The sequence below is a fragment of the Rattus norvegicus genome, chromosome 9, assembly GCF_036323735.1.
Source record: "Rattus norvegicus strain BN/NHsdMcwi chromosome 9, GRCr8, whole genome shotgun sequence".
Taxonomy (NCBI): Eukaryota; Metazoa; Chordata; class Mammalia; order Rodentia; family Muridae; genus Rattus; species Rattus norvegicus.
The window spans coordinates 31,238,162-31,259,805 of record NC_086027.1 but is presented as its reverse complement, the minus strand read 5'-3'; the positions used below and the strand labels follow the sequence as shown (position 1 = coordinate 31,259,805).

At 42.1% G+C, this 21,644-nt stretch overlaps 1 protein-coding gene and 1 pseudogene across 6 annotated transcripts in view; one reads left to right on the top strand and one right to left on the bottom strand.

Moving 5' to 3' along the window:
• The window catches only part of Gsta6 (glutathione S-transferase alpha 6), a 58,140-nt gene extending 38,004 nt beyond the window's left edge, over positions 1 to 20,136 (top strand). For 4 of the 6 annotated variants that reach the window (XM_006244656.5, XM_039084065.2, XM_006244657.5 and 1 more), the window contains 5 exons: positions 865 to 916; positions 1,954 to 2,086; positions 6,416 to 6,557; positions 8,721 to 8,852; positions 18,801 to 19,282. In XM_006244656.5, coding sequence (XP_006244718.1) covers positions 865 to 916; positions 1,954 to 2,086; positions 6,416 to 6,557; positions 8,721 to 8,852; positions 18,801 to 18,923 — 582 coding nt within the window. In that variant the 3' untranslated portion in view covers positions 18,924 to 19,282. Of the gene's footprint in view, positions 1 to 864; positions 917 to 1,953; positions 2,087 to 6,415; positions 6,558 to 8,720; positions 8,853 to 18,800 lie in introns of all 6 variants that reach the window. The other 2 variants (NM_001024361.1, XM_063267581.1) reach the window with 2 other exon arrangements.
• Erh-ps1 (ERH, mRNA splicing and mitosis factor, pseudogene 1) lies at positions 10,043 to 11,050 on the bottom strand (annotated as a pseudogene).
• Positions 20,137 to 21,644: the final 1,508 nt, after the last annotated feature.

The following is a 21,644-nucleotide window of genomic DNA, read 5'->3' as shown; positions in this document are numbered from 1 at the left end:
TTTCTTTCAACTGAGAATTCTACCATGAATTTCCATATATTCCAGAAGAGGAAATTCTAGCTAAGAAGAGTTTGTCCATGCTATATGACACCAGGACCTATGTTATCTACATCATTTGAAATTTATGTTTAAAACTAAAACTCTGCCCCAAACTTGTTTTGGAAGTAAAGAGTTTATTTAGCTTGTATGTTAAAGCTAATCATTGAAGGAAGCTGAGATGGGAACTCTGGCAGAGACCATGGAGCAATGCTGTGTACTGGCTTGCTTTCCTGGCTTCCTTAGTCTTCCTTGTAGTCTAGGCCCAGATGTGTAAGGATAACACCACCCAGGGTGGGCTGGACCCTCCTACATCAATTAACAATGAAGAAGGTTCCTCACAAACATGTCCTTGGGCCAATCTGATCAAAGAGATCTCCTAGTTGAGGTAACTATGGGGTGTGTCAAGGTAACAACTAAAGCTAGCTAGAACAGAGATGTTTTGTTCCATGTAATATCTTGTACTGCAGACCCAATGATCTCTCTTGGAGGTGCGGACTCTCCTGAGATCTTAGAGCTTCACAATTAGAACATTGCAAGTTTTCTTTTTTGTGAAATCCTTCCCTAATTGTGTATTTGCCCAAGTTCTTGGTGGGGAAGAGGGTAGGAAGGAGATTACCTTTAGGATGAGCAGCTCTATGCTGTGAATTGTGCTCTCTTCTTGACAAGTCAGATAAAGATTTCCAAACAGCTGTAAGCAGGTTGTTGCAAATATTACCAAACTTCAAAGTATTACCTCACACCATGTATCAAAAGAATATATTCAAATTAAGAAACCTACCATACTAAATAAAAATTAACAGCTCCTTTGCTGTTTCTACTTTCTAGTATGAAGAGAAGTTTATACACACTAATGAAGACTTGGAGAAGTTAAGAAGTGGTAAGCCCAATTATCTGAAGACCCCTGGTGGGGTTATCTTCGAAAAGAGCTAAACCCTGGGTCAGGTGCATGTGTGCGTGTGTGTGTGTGTGCATGTGTGCGTGTGTGCGTGCGTAGGTGCGTGCATGCATATTGTGGTTCATGGGGATGCCAGAGAGGCATAGAGTAGTTAACCTATAAAGAAGAAGGGTTCTGGGGCTGGGGATTTAGCTCAGTGGTAGAGCGCTTACCTAGGAAGCGCAAGGCCCTGGGTTCGGTCCCCAGCTCTGAAAAAAAGAACCAAAAAAAAAAAAAAAAAAAGAAGAAGAAGGGTTCTTTAAGCAAACTTGAGACTCTCTTAAGGTCAAAAGGGCCAGGCTGCTGAGTATTTGCTAATAAAACATCTCTTGTCTTCCCCTAGTTTTCATGTACTTTCTACAGTTTTCTTGAGCTAGAGACAGCTTGGGATCCCACACTGCTCACCCACTACATAAGGTGAAAGAGAAAAAACAAACCCAGCACTCCTGTTAAGTTCTTCAGTCTGGTGGCTTGGCCAGGTGATTCCTGGCAGCACTTAAGGATCTATTGTGCAATGGTCCTAAAGTATTGAAAGCTCACTAGAGTGTGGAGAAGTAAAGAAAGGAACAATACCAGCTATAGGGCTAGGGACTCAAGCCTTCCTTGCACCTACTCTCTGGTACTCTAATTAGAAGAAGACACAGCCCTAGATAGAAATTCTTCTCTAGACCAACCATGATATCAGCTGGTCACCTTGTTCTGTTTTCTTCCAATTTCCTAAATATGGCTATGAACAGAAGACAACATGAAGACATTCCCTTACATGAATCTGGATGGGGAATAAAGACAGAAATGTGTTAGCAAGCTAATGACTGAGGACTAGGGGGTGAGGAGAACTACGGGAAGCGTTTAAAAAAAAAAACTGTATTTAATTACAACAGTTACCAGGCAATAATCTTATATCCTATTGGATTTGTAGCCATCTGAGCACTTTTCGTCCTATACATATGACCTATAATTTTTTTCTCTTCTTTCAAAAGATGGAGTTCTGATGTTCCAGCAAGTGCCCATGGTGGAGGTTGATGGGATGAAGCTGGTGCAGACCAGAGCCATTATGAACTATTTTTCCAGCAAATACAATCTCTATGGGAAGGACATGAAGGAGAGAGCCCTGTACAGTGTATTTCTGTTTCTCTATCAGTGGTTATCATGGGAAGGATTTAAGTCCTTCAGTGAATAATCACATCTATGAGAGGAGTCATTTGTATCGTGTAATTTTAAAAGTAGCCCACATTTTCTCTGGTTAGGTACTGGCAATGGCAGCCTTACCCAGTCCCCCACAGCTAGCTCCAAGTGGCTCTCTGGCCCTGGTTCTTGATCTACAGAACACCAACAACCACTCTGGTCTCACTCAGCTCCCTCTAGCCCCATTGAAGAAAAACACCAGAGACTTATTTTTATACCAGCCAGATTCATGTTGGTAAATCTCCAACCCCAATATGCCTGTGCAAAGAACACAGAACTCAGTTAATGTATTTACAAGCTGCACGACTAGATTACACAAATATGCTTCACACTACTCTACTGCCCAGCTATGAAAGACCTAGATACTTATGGCTCCTTCAGGCCATGTGGGTCTGCCCCATCTTCTGCCCCTTCTTCCTCCATCCACCTCTCCCTCTGTCCTCCATCTTGTCTTCCTTTTCCTCCATCTCTCTGTCTCTAAAACTTCCAGCCCTGCCTTGACCTTCTACTACCCAGTCACAGGCTCTCGCCATTATGTGACCAATTAAGATTTCACCGGAAATCACCTGAGTAGTGATCTTCTACTTCTTGTTGGGGCACCCCTCTTGAGGGAGCAGAATTAGCATCAAAATACAAACAGCAGTCCACAACAGCCATGACCACCAGGCCTGCCCTGGTCTTTACACTGGATTCAAGGCTATGGAAATGAGCCATGAGTGACTTTGGGGGAATCCTGGTGACTGGGATAATAGCCAGGGATATTGATGTTCTTACACACAACACATGGACAGAGGTTTAATAATCCTTATCAGCTTTGAACTGGGGAGAAAAGTAGAACCTTTTTCTGGATGTTCAGGCTCTCAGATACTGGATGCTCATCAGATGAAATGTCTAGGAATGGAAGAGTGACTGTAGAAGGATTTCATCTGCCAACTTTTAATTTCCAAAATGACCATGCTCAGGATGAGGAAATTAAGCTACTATTTATGTACATTAGCCCAATGCAATGGTTAGTAGAACCTAGGTGCCTAAGATTCTAGGGTCACCTGGCTTATGTCATGTAAAAACAAAGCAGCCAGATTGAGTCAGGGCCACCAGGGTTGGCCTGTTGCCTCCCAGTTTTGGTAGAGCTGCTTCATTGAAACTTTAAAACTTAGTAAACTCTGGGAGGGGAGATGGTTCAGTCAGCAAAGTACTTTCTTTCCAAGCATACAGATTAGAGTGTGATATCCACCATTCATGTAAAAGCTGGGTGCAGTAGTAACCCCAGTTCTGAGAGGTAGAGATCCAGGGATTCTAGGTACTTGAAGACAGTCTAGTAGAAACATTTGAGCTCCAAGTTTATTAGAGTCTGTCTCTTTAAGGTGGCATTGACTTCTGGCATCCACATGCACATATACCCAATATACACCTGTATGCACATACATAACAGTCCAAAAATTAAACTATGGCATATTAGCAATTCCCCAAACAGTCAAATCCAGTATCAAATATCAATGACTCATCATTGATATGATCTGGTGTCTATCCTAGAGAAACAAAATTATGCCCTCCTCTGTTCTTGTACAGAAATGCACATAGCAGCTCTTATAATATCCAAACTGCTAGAGAAATCAGCAAAATGCTAACTAGAGGCATCTTGCATACTTCTCTCTATATAAGCCAAAATAAAATTTAAGAAGCAGCACCTGTATCGCTGGAAATATTTAGGCAGCATACCTGACCACTGAAGTGCTCACTAAACATTTAAAAACCAATGCCATCGATCCAACCAACACTTAAAATACCAGCAGAAAGTCTTTGTTTATGGAAGCCACTCTTACATAAAAGTGGAAGGAGTGACCAAACCATCAAATGTACCAATATCCACATGGGGATACTGGAAGCATGTAGAAACAAGATTAAAAACAAAATGCCACCAGAGAAATTCCCAATAAAAGGGAACCAACAAGACTAAGAATTTCAAAGAATAATTTTAATGAGATTTATCAAAAGGAAAATGGGCTTTAATTCCAGCACTTAGGAGGCAGGGGCAGGCAGATCTCCGAGTTCAAGGCCAGTTTGGTCCACAAATCAAGTTCCAGGATAGCCAAGGCTATGCAGAGAAATCCTGCTTCAAAACAACAGCAGCAGCAGCAGCAGCAACAACAAATCCATAAAACAAAGAGAAAGTCCAAGCCTCAGATTTAGAAAGAATTTATAATTTAGATGACATTTAGAAATAAAGAGAGACTTGTAAACAACTGATCAGAAATCTTGGCACTAAGAAATTGTAGTAACTGAAAACTATAGTTGAGAGCCCTGACAGAATTGTAGAGGCATAGGCAAGGACCTCGGTGCATCCCAATAGGGAGTTTAGAATATTATTTATTTTTATGTGTATGGGTGTTTTCCCTGCACGTCTATCTGTGTACTAGATATGTACATGGCCCAAGAGGCTAACAAAGATGTCAGATCCCTTGAGATTATACAGTTGTGAGCGTCCAGGTGGGTACTTGAATCAAACCCAGGTCCTCTGGAAGAGCAGCTAGTGCTGTTAACTGCTGAACTGTCTTTCCAGTCCCCAGATTTTGAAACTGAACACAACACATATGGGACACGATTAAGTGAGTAAACCTTCACACTATCAATGTTCTGGGATGATACAGGAAGGAGTAAGAAACCTGTAAGTGTGACAGTTTGTTGATGCCTTTCCACAGCTTCACAAAGGTGAAGGAAAAATTCTCATCCCATGAAGCTCAAAAGATCTGGATAAATTCAACAGAACTAACCCCTGAGGCATATTGACAGTATTATGTCATATGGCTGGTATTATGTCATATGACAGCATTACATCATATATAGACAACAGTATTACCTACTATGACTGTATTACCTAATATGACAATATTGCATCATATGACAGTATTACACATACTACAATGTGTCAGACATGAAAGAGCATGGAAACAAGAACGTCATGTCAAGTCACCTGCAGCAGAAGCCTCTAGACTAACTGAATGAGACACAACTAAAGGAGTTGGTCCCCAGAGGTTTGGCCCCAGTGCACATGCTTAGGAGGTCTTAAATCGGAAGCCAAAGGATGGTATTGACACCTACCATCTGGAAAGCGGAGGCAAGTGTACAGGGCAAACGTGGACCAGAGCCAAAAAGGAGGAAGAGGAGGGAATCAACCTGAGTCTCCTTCGAAAGCCATCAAAACACGGGCAAACAAAAGTGGGAGGAGATAAAAGAACACGCAGCACGAGTAGGAAAAGATGAACAGATATGGGGCATGTCTGTTTCATGACCATTCACAACCTTGAATGTGAATGGGTTAAATTTGCCAATTAAAAGATGCATTATGGGGCTGGGGATTTAGCTCAGTGGTAGAGCGCTTACCTAGGAAGTGCAAGGCCCTGGGTTCGGTCCCCAGCTCCGAAAAAAAGAACCAAAAAAAAAAAAAAAAGATGCATTATGTGAATCAATGCCCTCCCGACAAAGAACAAAGTTGGAGGTATTATAGTACACCTGACTTAGAAATGTCCCACACAGCGATGGCACCCAAACTAGTCTGAGGCTGGTATAAAACCAGACACAGCATGCAATGCAGTGGAGTAGAGAGCCCACAAGGGAATGCATGCGTATCAACTGCTTTCCAACAGACACACAAGACCCTACACTAGAGTCACGGGGTATCCCCATACTTAGGGATGAAACTAGTCCTGGATATTTTATGCTCGACCTATGTTACCCTTTACAGACAATAAAATGAATAAAAGACACATGCAAATCTTAAAACTGTAAAATCACTGAAATTTGTGACATTAAGAGAAATGTGTTTATGCTGTGCAGCAGGACAGAGAAGCATCTAAGTTGTTCCAGGAATTCGTGAGTGTTCAACGCTGATACCCACCCCCTGTTTGTTCTTAGCACAAGCCAAAGTAGAAGAGGTAATCCTATCTGTGGTATCAGTGGCACACATGTTAGTTCTACAAAGTTCTGTCCTGACAATGACTCTGGACTGCTCCCCAAAATACTCCTATCTGTATTTGGCCACATGGACAACAAAAGTGTTAGACATATGTGTTCCTTGTAGATTTCTCAAAGAAACCAATGTTAATATGTAAGTATGTATGTAAGTATAGAAATCATATTACATACCAGGCCCTCACTGGAAGAGGGTAGGGCTGGTGTCTACTAATATTCTTGAAGGTTTTCAAATTAAGAACAGTCAGGCACACTGCATTTGACAGTTACGTTGTTATTGTCTTTCAGCATCGATATGTATTCGGAAGGGTTGGCAGATTTGAATGAGATGTTTATTCTCTACCCATTTGACCCACCTGGAGTCAAAGAAGCAAATATCGCCCTGATGAAAGAGAAAGCAACAAACCGTTACTTTCCTGCCTTTGAAAAGGTTGGTGGAAGCTGTTCCGACTTTAAGAGCGTTGATATTAGGGTGGGTGTGGTGGCATATACCTGTAATCCCAGGACTCAGGAGGCTAAGACAGGAAGACAGCCTGGGATACTAAACAGCAGGCTTTAAAGGGGATGGCCTATCAGGTGCTCTTGGAAAGAGAGTGTAGAGCAGTGGCTCTCAACCTTCCTAATGCTGCAACCCTTTAATACAGCTCCTCATGTTGTGGTGACCAACCATACATTTATTTCATTGCTACTTTATAACTGCAACTTTTCTACTGTTATAAATCATAATTGGGAATATCTGATATGCAGACACCCCAAAGGGGTTGTGACCAACAGGTTGAGAACCCCTATCGAGCATTTCTTAGCATGGACTTTGACAGTTGTGCAACAGATGTTAATTTTGAACAATTCTGGAGACTGGAAAGGAGGTCAAAGTGGTAGCAGATGTAGTTAATGGTCGAAGGCCTGATTCCTTTTCATGACTTGCCACCTTCTAGCAGTTTCTAACCAGTTAAAGAACCCTCGAGATCCTCTCATAAGGGCATTGGCGACATTCTTCCGAGTCTCCTGTTAATTAACTAATTTCCCCCAGACCCCAATCTACATATAAGACAGTGCTGAGACTTAAAATCTCAACAGAAATAAGCAGGGGCCTCAGCCTGGCTCTGTGTAAAAGTAACTTTTATTCACCAGACGTAATTGTTATCTTGGAGGATTACTGCTGAATAAGCTCACCCTTTCTATTCTTAACTCTGGCTGACTGGCTCAACTCAGCTGTTCTGGCCCAAACCTCCCCACCAAGGTGACTGATTCAAACTGGATTCTCTGTGCTTCTGACTGAATTGCTCTGCTTGTCCTCTTTGTCCTCTGTAAATCTGTTATAAGCTTCTGGCTCCTTCTCATTCTCTGGCTTGTTCTGTCTTTACTTGCAACCTGTCTCTGTAAAACTGTCCTGGTAAAACTGCCTCCTCCCTCCTCTCTCTGCACCTCTCTCTCTCTCTCTCTCTCTCTCTCTCTCTCTCTCTCTCTCTCTCTCTTATTGGACATGTTTTTATTTTCATTTTAAACATTAGCCTCTTTCCTGGTTCCCCTCCAGAAACTCTCTATTCCATTCCCTCTCGCCCTGCTTCTGTGAGAGGACTCCCTCACCCACCCATCCATCCACCCCCTCCCACCCACCCTAACATTCCCCTACACTGGGCCCTCGAGCCTTCACAGGACCAAGGGTCTCTCTTCCCACTGATGCCCAACAAGGCCATCCTCTGTTACATAGGCAGCTGGAGCCACAGGTCCATCCCTCTGTACTCTTGGGATGATGGTTTATTCCCTGAGAGCTCTGGGGGGTGGTCTGGTTGGTTGATATTGTTCTTATGGGGTTGCAAACCCCCTTAGCTACTTGTAACTCCTCAACTGCGGACCCTGTTCTCAGTTCAATGGTTGGCTGCGAGCATCCACCTCTCTTTTGTCAGGCTCTGGAAAAGCCTCTCAGGAGACAGCTCTATCAGGCTTCTGTCAGCATGCACTTCTTAGCATCTGCAATATTGTCTGGGTTTGGTGTCTGTATATGGGATGGATCCCCTAGGTGGGACAGTCTTTGGATGGCCTTTCCTTCACTTTTTGCTGCATACTTTATTTCCATATTCCTGTGAGTATTTTTGTTCCCCCTTCTAAGGAGCATACATACTTCCTTCTTGAGCTTCATGTGGTTTGTGAATTGTATCTTGGGTATTCCCAGCTTATGGGCTAATATCTACTTATCAGTGAGTGCATACCATGTGTGATTTTTGTCTGTACTGCTCTCTGAAGTCACTTCTTTTTCCTGTCCTAGTGAGAGTTGGGTGTATCCTATCTTTGACTCATTGTGTCAAACCTTTCTCTGATTCATCATTTTGTCTGGCCCTCCATTAGATGTCACTTTCAAATATTGCTGCTTCCTTTTACAAACTACCCTTACCTACATTGTTTGGGATTAAAGGTGTGTGCTAAGAGCATGTCTGTATTACAGCCAGATCATTCTGTAATCCAGGGCATGTCTGCTGATAATATAGTCCTGGGAGGTCTTTGGATATGATCCCTTGCCTGAGTAGCCATATTGCTGGATTAAAATCCCTCTCCAGCTCTGTGTCTTTAGCATGTGTTCCCTTGAATTCTCCAGGTGTTTGAGAGTCATGGACAGGACTACCTCGTTGGGAACAAGCTAAGCAAGGCTGATGTTCACCTGGTTGAAATGATCTACAATATGGAAGAACTAGATACCAACATTTTAGCCAACTTTCCTCTACTGCAGGTGAGCTGACTTACACTTCCCATTAGGAATTTCATAGTGGGCTTGGGCTGGCAGTGTTTGACCTCCAGTCTTCTTCAGGTCTGCATACTCAAACATGGCCTCAAACATGAAGTTCTAGGTACTTGTCCTAGGGCTTTACAACAATCTTGTTCTGCAGTGAAACTTAAGGTGGATGCTACTCTAGAAGGACCCAACCTCTCCGCTCCCATCTCAGCCCCCATCCACACTAGAAGGACCCAGCGTCTCTCCTCCCGTTTCAGCCCCCATCCTCTTATTCCATTGACATTTCTGTTGCTCCTTGGGATGCTCATCTTCTTAGGTGTAACTTTGTCCTTGCACTGAGTCCATGAGAGCTGGTCTCTTTTCATCTGATCTCCTACCTTTGGCTGTCACTTCTACTGTCAAACATTGGCTTCTCTCTGTATAGCTACACACACACACACACACACACACACACGTCTTGAACTGTTTTATCTCAGTGTAAAAGTTGATTATATATGACACATGGAAGCTTTAATGTGTGAGTGAAACGTACCTTTGTCTTCCTCAGTCTAGTTAGTTTGCTTAACACAGTGATCTCCAGTTTCATTCATTCTCCCACAATTGTCATCATTCCATTCTTTATACGTGAATAAAATTCCAATGTGTGTCTATACCGCATTGTTGCATTATGTTTTGTACTATTTGATTTGTATGGGTTGAACCGACTTTGCATCTCCAGAATGAAACATAGTATATGATCCTAATATGTTTGTAAATGAGATTTGTAATTGACATATTTTAAAAGCACAACTGCAGAACCATTTTTTTTCTTCCACTAAAACTTTACTGCAGGACATAACTAACCTTGTCATCCCCCACGCCCACCCCATCCAAAGGCTTAGCACACTGGAAATCTATAAGGCAGATGTGAATCATTTCAAAGCCTTTAAGTGCCAAAGAACATTTTCTATTTTAAATTATCACAAAAAAATGCTTAAGTAAAAAAGGAAGGAAGGAAGGAAGGAAGGAGGGAAGGAAGGAAGAAAATAGGGAGAAAGAGAAGCAAAGGGACAATGGGGGCTTCACATTCAAAAAAGTTCACATTTTATGTCATATATTTGATTTTAGGTAGGTTAACAAGGTAGAAACAGGATTATTATCACACAGCACATTAGCACCTATTCTATCCACACCTCTCCATCAGCCCCCTAATGCCTCCAGCTCAGCGACTTCCCAGTCTGTTGGGCCTGCCTATGGAGAACACATAGATACTGTCTTTGCTCTGGTCTCTGCTATGAGACTGGTATGTCTCCATGTCAACTTAGTAAAGAAGACAGCTAAGATCTGCCAGGTTGTCAATAAAATCAAACAACTGATTGATATACTGTGTGTGGAGGGGCAGTTGGGATTCATTCCCTTCAGAGATTCTTCATACACTTTACAAACACTTTCTGTGAACCCATTCACAGACTCTTAGTCAGCCTAAGACTTGCTATCCGGCATCTTGGTAGGCTGTTTCAGCAAAAATGCCATGAGGCATTGTGCCAAATTCTTTGTTGTACAACTTTTACTGACAATTTCTGTGTCTGTGTTTATTAAGAAATTGCACTTTAGGAATTGTGGGTTGTTTCTTTATTCATTTGCTTATTTGGTTTTCGGTGTTGTCCTTATCTGGTTTCACTACAGGTATAATGGTTAAGTGAGAATGTCTCCCATAGGCTCGGATATCTGAACAATTGGTTCCCAGTTGGTGACACTTTTTTGGGGAGGCTAAAGAGGTGTGGCCTTGCTGTTGAAAGTGTATCATTGGGGAATGGTCTTGGGGCATTTACAGTCTCCCTCACATCCGGTTTGCTCCCTCTGCTTCATGCTTGAGGTTCAAGATGTAAGCTCTCAGACTCCTGTTTCTGCCACCATGCCTGCCATGTGGCTCATGCTTCACACGATGATAGACTACTGTCCGACTGGAACTGTAAGCCAAAATAAACCATTTCCTCTATAAGTTGTCCTTGATGGTGGTGTGTTATCACATCCATCAAAGAAGAGTAACTATTACAGAAGTGTGATACTAACTAAATTTATAGGATCAGAGTGGTAAGTTTCTTATTTCTATTTCTTGATTCAGTTTGGAAAGCATTAGTGTTCAGTCATTTCTAAAGGCTTGGTAGAATTCAGTAGCGGGAGTAATGTCTCAGCATACTGGCCCTTGTGGAAACTCTGGGTGCTGGCAGCACGGGAGCTCTTCCACAGAGTCTGAGAGTTTGGGGGCCATCCCAGGGCTGGGTCTTCTTTTCAAACTCTGGGTGCTGGCAGCACGGGAGCTCTTCCACAGAGTCTGAGAGTTTGGGGGCCATCCCAGGGCTGGGTCTTCTTTTCTTTTGGTTAGATTTGTTAGAATTTTTCAATTGCATTCATTTTTCTAAACCATCTCTTTACTTGTTGAGTCTATGGATTGTTTGTTGGTTTTATTGTTTGCGGACAGGATTTTAAATATTTCCAACTGGCCTCAAACTCACTGTGTAGCTAGAGATGACCTTCAACCTTCAATCCTCCTACCCCTACGTCCAAAGTACTTGAATTACAGTTATGTCCTCATGTAGTCTATGTACTCAGTGTTGGGGATTGAACCCAGAGCTTTGTGCATGCTGAATAAGCACTGCCTACTGACCTAAATCCCAAGCCTATGTATTTATCGTTCTCTTAGTTGTATTTCATTCACTTCTCTCTGATACTTTTGTCTCCTACTGCTTTTGACATTGACTTGCTCTTGTTGTTTTGTTTTGTTTTAGACCTTGGGGGTGCATCATTAGGTTATTTATGTGACTTTTTAATGTAAGCACTAGTATCAATAACTTTCCTCTTAAAACAAGCTTGGCTGTATCACAAAAGTTATCTTTTTTTTTTTTTGACTTTTTTTTTTTATTATTAACTTGAGTATTTCTTATATACATTTCGAGTGTTATTCCCTTTCCCAGTTTCCGGGCAAACATCCCCCTCCCCCCTCCCCTTTCTTATCGGTGTTCCCCTCCCCACCCTCCCCCCATTGTCCCCCTCCCCCCAACAGTCTAGTTCACTGGGGGTTCAGTCTTAGCAGGACCCAGGGCTTCCCCTTCCACTGGTGCTCTTACTAGGATATTCATTGCTACCTATGAGGTCAGAGTCCAGGGTCAGTCCATGTATAGTCTTTAGGTAGTGGCTTAGTCCCTGGAAGCTCTGGTTGCTTGGCATTGTTGTACATATGGGGTCACGAGCCCCTTCAAGCTCTTCCAGTTCTTTCTCTGATTCCTTCAACGGGGGTCCTATTCTCAGTTCAGTGGTTTGCTGCTGGCATTCGCCTCTGTATTTGCTGTATTCTGGCTGTGTCTCTCAGGAGCGATCTACATCCGGCTCCTGTCAGTCTGCACTTCTTTGCTTCATCCATCTTGTCTAATTGGATGGCTGTATATGCATGGGCCACATGTGGGGCAGACTCTGAATGGGTGTTCCTTCAGTCTCTGTTTTAATCTTTGCCTCTCTCTTCCCTGCCAAGGGTATTCTTGTTCCCCTTTTAAAGAAGGAGTGAAGCATTCACATTTTGATCATCCGTCTTGAGTTTCATTTGTTCTAGGCATTTAGGGTAATTCAAGAATTTGGGCTAATAGCCACTTATCAGTGAGTGCATACCATGTATGTCTTTCTGTGTTTGGGTTAGCTCACTCAGGATGATATTTTCCAGTTCCAGCCATTTGCCTACGAATTTCATAAACTCGTTGTTTTTGATAGCTGAGTAATATTCCATTGTGTAGATGTACCACATTTTCTGTATCCATTCCTCTGTTGAAGGGCATCTGGGTTCTTTCCAGCTTCTGGCTATTATAAATAAGGCTGCAATGAACATAGTGGAGCACGTGTCTTTTTTATATGTTGGGGCATCTTTTGGGTATATGCCCAAGAGAGGTATAGCTGGATCCTCAGGCAGTTCAATGTCCAATTTTCTGAGGATCCTCCAGACTGATTTCCAGAATGGTTGTACCAGTTTGCAATCCCACCAACAATGGAGGAGTGTTCCTCTTTCTCCACATCCTGGCCAGCATCTGTTGTCCCCTGAGTTTTTGATCTTAGCCATTCTCACTGGTGTGAGGTGAAATCTCAGGGTTGTTTTGATTTGCATTTCCCTTATGACTAAAGATGTTGAACATTTCTTTAGGTGTTTCTCCGCCATTCGGCATTCCTCAGCTGTGAATTCTTTGTTTAGCTCTGAGCCCCATTTTTTAATAGGGTTATTTGTTTCCCTGTGGTCTAACTTCTTGAGTTCTTTGTATATTTTGGATATAAGGCCTCTATCTGTTGTAGGATTGGTAAAGATCTTTTCCCAATCTGTTGGTTGCCGTTTTGTCCTAACCACAGTGTCCTTTGCCTTACAGAAGCTTTGCAGTTTTATGAGATCCCATTTGTCAATTCTTGATCTTAGAGCATAAGCCATTGGTGTTTTGTTCAGGAAATTTTTTCCAGTGCCCATGTGTTCCAGATGCTTCCCTAGTTTTTCTTCTATTAGTTTGAGTGTGTCTGCTTTGATGTGGAGGTCCTTGATCCACTTTGACTTAAGCTTTGTACAGGGTGATAAGCATGGATCGATCTGCATTCTTCTACATGTTGACCTCCAGTTGAACCAGCACCATTTGCTGAAAATGCTATCTTTTTTCCATTGGATGGTTTTGGCTCCTTTGTCAAAAATCAAGTGACCATATGTGTGTGGGTTCATTTCTGGGTCTTCAATTCTATTCCATTGGTCTATCTGTCTGTCTCTGTACCAATACCATGCAGTTTTTATCACTATTGCTCTGTAATACTGCTTGAGTTCAGGGATAGTGATTCCCCCTGAAGTCCTTTCATTGTTGAGGATAGCTTTAGCTATCCTGGGTTTTTTGTTATTCCAGATGAATTTGCAAATTGTTCTGTCTAACTCTTTGAAGAATTGGATTGGTATTTTGATGGGGATTGCATTGAATCTGTAGATTGCTTTTGGTAAAATGGCCATTTTTACTATATTAATCCTGCCAATCCATGAGCATGGGAGATCTTTCCATCTTCTGAGGTCTTCTTCAATTTCCTTCTTCAGTGTCTTGAAGTTCTTATTGTACAGATCTTTTACTTGCTTTGTTAAAGTCACTCCGAGGTACTTTATATTATTTGGGTCTATTATGAAGGGTGTCGTTTCCCTAATTTCTTTCTCAGCTTGTTTCTCTTTTGTATAGAGGAAGGCAACTGATTTATTTGAGTTAATTTTATACCCAGCCACTTTGCTGAAGTTGTTTATCAGCTTTAGTAGTTCTCTGGTGGAACTTTTGGGATCACTTAAATATACTATCATATCATCTGCAAATAGTGATATTTTGACTTCTTCTTTTCCGATCTGTATCCCCTTGACATCCTTTTGTTGTCTGATTGCACTGGCTAGAACTTCAAGAACTATATTAAATAAGTAGGGAGAGAGTGGGCAGCCTTGTCTAGTCCCTGATTTTAGTGGGATTGCTTCAAGTTTCTCTCCATTTAGTTTAATGTTAGCAACTGGTTTGCTGGATATGGCTTTTACCATGTTCAGGTATGGGCCTTGAATTCCTATTCTTTCCAGGACTTTTATCATGAAGGGGTGTTGAATTTTGTCAAATGCTTTCTCAGCATCTAATGAAATGATCATGTGGTTTTGTTCTTTCAGTTTGTTTATATAATGGATCACGTTGATGGTTTTCCGTATATTAAACCATCCCTGCATGCCTGGGATGAAGCCTACTTGATCATGGTGGATGATTGTTTTGATGTGCTCTTGGATTCGGTTTGCCAGAATTTTGTTGAGTATTTTTGCGTCGATATTCATAAGGGAAATTGGTCTGAAGTTCTCTTTCTTTGTTGGGTCTTTGTGTGGTTTAGGTATAAGAGTAATTGTGGCTTCATAGAAGGAATTCGGTAGTGGTCCATCTGTTTCAATTTTGTGGAATAGTTTGGATAATATTGGTATGAGGTCTTCTATGAAGGTTTGATAGAATTCTGCACTAGACCCGTCTGGACCTGGGCTCTTTTTGGTTGGGAGACCTTTAATGACTGCTTCTATTTCCTTAGGAGTTATGGGGTTGTTTAACTGGTTTATCTGTTCCTGATTTAACTTCGGTACCTGGTATCTGTCTAGGAAATTGTCCATTTCCTGAAGATTTTCAAGTTTTGTTGAATATAGGTTTTTGTAGTAAGATCTGATGATTTTTTGAATTTCCTCTGAATCTGTTGTTATGTCTCCCTTTTCATTTCTGATTTTGTTAATTTGGACGCACTCTCTGTGTCCTCTCGTTAGTCTGGCTAAGGGTTTATCTATCTTGTTGATTTTCTCAAAGAACCAACTTTTGGTTCTGTTGATTCTTTCTATGGTCCTTTTTGTTTCTACTTGGTTGATTTCAGCTCTGAGTTTGATTATTTCCTGCCTTCTACTCCTCCTGGGTGTATTTGCTTCTTTTTGTTCTAGATCTTTTAGGTGTGCTGTCAAGCTGCTGACATATGCTCTTTCCTGTTTCTTTCTGCAGGCACTTAGCGCTATGAGTTTTCCTCTTAGCACAGCTTTCATTGTGTCCCATAAGTTTGGGTATGTTGTACCTTCATTTTCATTAAATTCTAAAAAGTTTTTAATTTCTTTCTTTATTTCTTCCTTGACCAGGTTATCATTGAGTAGAGCATTGTTCAATTTCCAAGTATATGTGGACATTTTTCCTTGATTGTTATTGAAGACCAGTTTTAGGCCGTGGTGGTCCGATAGCACGCATGGGATTATTTCTATCTTTCTGTACCTGTTGAGGCCCGTTTTTTGACCAATTATATGGTCAATTTTGGAGAAAGTACCATGAGGAGCTGAGAAGAAGGTATATCCTTTTGCTTTAGGATAGAATGTTCTATAAATATCCGTTAGGTCCATTTGGCTCATGACTTCTCTTAGTCTGTCTACATCTCTGTTTAATTTCTGTTTCCATGATCTGTCCATTGATGAGAGTGGGGTGTTGAAATCTCCTACTATTATTGTGTGAGGTCCAATGTGTGTTTTGAGCTTTAGTAAGGTTTCTTTTACATATGTAGGTGCCCTTGTATTTGGGGCATAGATATTTAGGATTGAGAGTTCATCTTGGTGGATTTTTCCTTTGATGAATATGTAGTGTCCTTCCTTATCTTTTTTGATGACTTTTAGTTGAAAATTGATTTTATTTGATATTAGAATGGCTACTCCAGCTTGCTTCTTCTGACCATTTGCTTGGAAAGTTGTTTTCCAGCCTTTCACTCTGAGGTAGTGTCTGTCTTTGTCTCTGAGGTGTGTTTCCTGTAGGCAGCAGAATGCAGGGTCCTCGTTGCGTATCCAGTTTGTTAATCTATTTCTTTTTATTGGGGAGTTGAGGCCATTGATGTTGAGAGATATTAAGGAATAGTGGTTATTGCTTCCCGTTATATTCATATTTGGATGTGAGGTTATGTTTGTGTGCTTTCATTCTCTTTGTTTTGTTGCCAAGACGATTAGTTTCTTGCTTCTTCTAGGGTATAGCTTGCCTCCTTATGTTGGGCTTTACCATTTATTATCCTTTGTAGTGCTGGATTTGTAGAAAGATATTGTGTAAATTTGGTTTTGTCATGGAATATCTTGGTTTCTCCATCTAAGTTAATTGAGAGTTTTGCAGGATACAGTAACCTGGGCTGGCATTTGTGTTCTCTTAGGGTCTGTATGACATCAGTTCAGGATCTTCTGGCCTTCATAGTTTCTGGCGAGAAGTCTGGTGTGATTCTGATAGGTCTGCCTTTATATGTTACTTGACCTTTTTCCCTTACTGCTTTTAATATTCTTCTCTTTATTTTGTGCGTTTGGTGTTTTGCCTATTATGTGACGGGAGGTGTTTCTTTTCTGGTCCAATCTATTTGGAGTTCTGTAGGCATCTTGTATGCCTATGGGTATCTCTTTTTTTAGGTTAGGGAAGTTTTCTTCTATGATTTTGTTGAAGATATTTACTGGTCCTTTGAGCTGGGAGTCTTCACTCTCTTCTATACCTATTATCCTTAGGTTTGATCTTCTCATTGAGTCCTGGATTTCCTGTATGTTTTGGACCAGTAGCTTTTTCCGCTTTACATTATCTTTGACAGTTGAGTCAATGATTTCTATGGAATCTTCTGCTCCTGAGATTCTCTCTTCCATCTCTTGAATTCTGTTGGTGAGGCTTGTATCTACAGCTCCTTGTCTCTTCTTTTGGTTTTCTATATCCAGGGTTGTTTCCATGTGTTCTTTCTTGATTGCTTCTATTTCCATTTTTAATTCCTTCAACTGTTTGATTGTGTTTTCCTGGAATTCTTTCAGGGATTTTTGCGATTCCTCTCTGTAGGCTTCTACTTGTTTATTAATGTTTTCCTGTGTTTCCCTAAGTGTGTTCATGTCTTTCTTGAAGTCCTCCAGCATCATGATCAAATATGATTTTGAAACTAGATCTTGCTTTTCTGGTGTGTTTGGATATTCCATGTTTGTTTTGGTGGGAGAATTGGGCTCCGATGATGCCATGTAGTCTTGGTTTCTGTTGCTTGGGTTCCTGTGCTTGCCTCTCGCCATCAGATTATCTCTAGTGCTACTTTGTTCTGCTATTTCTGACCGTGGCTAGACTGTCCTATAAGCCTGTGTGTCAGGAGTGCTGTAGACCTGTTTTCCTCTCTTTCAGTCAGTTATGGGGACAGAGTGTTCTGCTTTCGGGCGTGTAGTTTTTCCTCTCTACAGGTCTTTAGCTGTTCCTGTGGGCCTGTGTCTTGAGTTCACCAGGCAGCTTTCTTGCAGCAGACAAGTTGGTCTTACCTGTGGTCCTGAGGCTCAAGTTTGCTCGCGGGGTGCTGCCCAAGGGCTCTCTGCAGCAGCAGCAACCAGGAAGACCTGTGCCGCCCCTTCCGGGAGCTTCAGTGCACCAGGGTTCCAGATGGCCTTTGGTGTTTTCCTCTGGCGTCCGAGATGTATGTACAGAGAGCAGTCTCTTCTGGTTTCCCAGGCTTGTCTGCCTCTCTGAAGGTTCAGCTCTCCCTCCCACGGTATTTGGGTGCAGAGAACTGTTTATCCGGTCTGTTTCCCTCAGGTTCCGGCGGTGTCTCAGGCAGGGGTCCTGCCGCTCCTGGGCCCTCCCCCACGGGAGCCCAGAGGCCTTATACAGTTTCCTCTTGGGCCAGGGATGTGGGCAGGGGTGGGCAGTGTTGGTGGTCTCTTCCGCTCTGCAGCCTCAGGAGTGCCCACCTGATCAGGCGGTGAGGTGTCTTTCCCACAGGGTCTGGGAGCAGAGAGCTGCTGCGGGCCCGGGATCCGCGGGCGTGGGACCTCCGGCAAACACAGGACGTGCCTGGTCCTAGATGAACTCTGCCTCTGTGTGTCCCGATCTCACCAGGCAGCTCTCTTGCAGCAGACAAGTTGGTCTTACCTGTGGTCCCGAGGCTCAAGTTTGCTCGCGGGGTGCTGCCCAAGGGCTCTCTCCACAAAAGTTATCTTAAGTTGTGCTTTCATTTTCCTTTGATTCTAGAAATGTACCGATTTCCTCCCTGATATCTTTTATGACATTCTTCACTCAAGTCTGAATTATTCAGTCCCCAAGTATTAGTTTGCTTTCTCCAATTTCTCCTGTGAAATTATCATATCATATGACACAGTAAATTTTGTGTTTTATTGGTAATATCTATTCAATATTTCCTATACATAGTTCCATCTCCATTTCCTTGTACTCCTCTGAGCTGATATATGACAGACTTTCTACTTCCTTGCGTTCTACTAGAGTCATGAACCTACTAGGTTAAGATGTAAGGGAGAGGATAAGGATGATTATAACTTAGTAAAGCCTTAAAATAAACTTCAGATGAAGTGCTAGTGAGCTATTTTCTACCTCTTCATCTTATTTTCTTTGTCACTAGATGCCTATCTGTGGGTTCTTTTTTTTTTTTTTTTAACTGCAGGCTCTGAAAACCCGAATCAGCGACATGCCCACCATAAAGAAGTTTCTGCAGCCTGGCAGCCAAAGGCAGCCTCCTGTTGATGAGAAAAGTATACAAAAGACAAGGAAGATTTTCAAGTTTTAATGATGTGACATGGACCAAGTATTACACCTACCCGCTGACCCTGAGCATTGTGAGACAAGAATGAGCTTTCTCACTTGAGCGTATTAATGAAATAAGGGGCTTCTATGATATGGTCTAATGAAAACTATGTTATCATGGATATGCTGTGGAGTTGGTTTTCTAATTGCCTGATGTAATGCTTTCCTGTAATAAAAAATTTAGTAAAAAATGTGGAATATATGTTTTTATAGTCCTATAACATCTGTTATCTCTACTATTGAAAAAGCAAGTTTAGAATTTCGCTTAATGTTCTTAAGCATACAGAATTATGGCTGTACTTATGTACTAGTGCCCCAAATAACAATTTTTCTTCTTATAAACATTTTTAGTTTTGGTTTTGTTTGTTTATTTGTTCATTTCTTTTGAGACGGGATCTCATTCTATAATCTTTCCAGTTCTGGAACTTTCTGTCTAGACTAGGATGACCTTAAACTCACAGAGAACTGCCTAATTCTACAGTGAGACCTTCTTCAACCTGCCAGCGGTATAAATAATGCCACAGAGCTTTTTAATATTTTAAAGCTTAGGCCTTTTAGCTATGGCAGTCTCCTAGCCAGCTATCTAGCTTAACCTGACTAAATCTGGCACTACGCCTGTACGTGGCCAACTCTACCTCTCAGCTCCGCTTTGGTCTCTGTTCACCCAGCATCTGCTGGAGCGTCTTCCAGGTCTCATTTCTCCCAGCCCCCCCTCTCTCTCACACAGACATTCTGTTATCTCCACTTCCTGCTCAGCTATTGGCTGTCGCATGCAATTCTATATTGCTTCTAGGCTAGGTAGGAAAGATGAATATTTACAAAATATGAGGCTAGTGATGGGCCACAGAAATAACAATAACAAGATCCTGCCAGCATTTAGCTCTCTGGCAGTACAGAAGAAACAGTTGAATATATATAGACCCCTTCACACAATGTATCTCAGCATATCTCTGCCTCTAGAGTGCTAGCATTAAAGGTGTGCAACATATTACCTGGCCAGGAAAATTTTATTTTGTTGTTATGTTTTTTGAGACAGGGTCTTTCTTTCTGTGTAGCCCTGGATGTCATATAGACCAGGCTGACCTGGAACTCACAGAGATCTACCTACCCCTGCTTCTCAAGTGATGGGATTAAACTTGTGCACCACTACGCTACTATTATTTTTAATAATAAAAAGTCTAGTTTTTATTAGCGTCTTCCCAGAAGTCCTTCCATTTTATTTAGTGATCTAAGATGGTTAGAGTTTGGTTTTATTTGTATGTTTATTTATAATTTATTTACTTTGACCTTATGTGTGTGGTTTTTAAACCTACATGTATGTTTATGTACCATGTGTGCTCCTAGTACTCAGAGGCCAGAAGAGGGTATCAGATCCCCTAGATTTAGAGCTATAGATGCCTGTGAGCTACCATGTGGATACTGGGAACTGAACCCAGATCCTCTCCAAGAACAAATGCTCTTAAATACGGAGCCATTTCTCCAACCACAATGGTTAGTTTTAACATCAACTCAACACAATCTAGATTCACCGGAGAAGGGAATCTCAATCCCTTTAGAGATTGTCTAAATCAGGCTGGCCAGGGCCAGTGGACATGTATAGACATGTCTTGCCGGTGTCAATGTTGCAGGAAGATCCAGACCACTGTGGGTGTGTTATTCCCTAGGTTTGGATCCCGGACTGTGTTGAAGAGCTAAGAAAAGGTAGTGAACATAGGAGCAATCCTCCTGTCTCTGTTCCTGACTGTGAATGACCAGCTGCTTCAAGCTCCTGTCTGACTTCCTCACAGTGATGGTCTGTAGCCTAGAATTGGGAGCTGAACAAACACCTCTCTTAAAGGTTGCTTTCCTCGGGGTATTTTATCATAGCCATAGTCAGTAGAACTTAGATACAATCTTACAGGAAGGATGTTACCACAGAGCACCAGCTTCCCATATACTGTTAGTCTCCTCTTGCTGGTTTCCCACTCATAAAAAGCATCATGGGAAATTTCTTCAAAAATTCATTCTCCTATCATTTTCAAAGACATCCGACCAGAAAAAAAAATTTTTTTATTAACTTGAGTATTTCTTATTTACATTTCGATTGTTATTCCCTTTCCCGGTTTCCGGGCCAACATCCCCCTAGCCCCTCCCCCTCCCCTTCTATATGGGTGTTCCCCTCCCCACCCTCCCCCCATTGCCGCCCTCCCCCCAACAATCTAGTTCACTGGGGGTTCAGTCTTAGCAGGACCCAGGGCTTCCCCTTCCACTGGTGCTCTTACTAGGATATTCATTGCTACCTATGAGGTTAGAGTCCAGGGTCAGTCCATGTATAGTCTTTGGGTAGTGGCTTAGTCCCTGGAAGCTCTGGTTGGTTGGCATTGTTGTTCATATGGGGCCTCGAGCCCCTTCAAGCTCTTCCAGTTCTTTCTCTGATTCCTTCAACGGGGGTCCCGTTCTCAGTTCAGTCCGACCAGAAATTTTGAGAAGGAATGTTTCTGCCCAGTGCTTTATGGAAATACCTGCTACCTCTCTCCTAATGTAGCATGAGCATTTTCCATCCCCTGAAGTCTGTGGGAATGGCACGTCCTTGATTGGGCTCTGCCTCCTTCATTGGGAGGTGGATATTTAAATGAGCCAATGTTTTTATAACACAATCAGAATAGCCTATTGAACTGCAGGTCCAAGAGAGAGACGCCCTTTCACAAGTTCAGTACAGACTGTC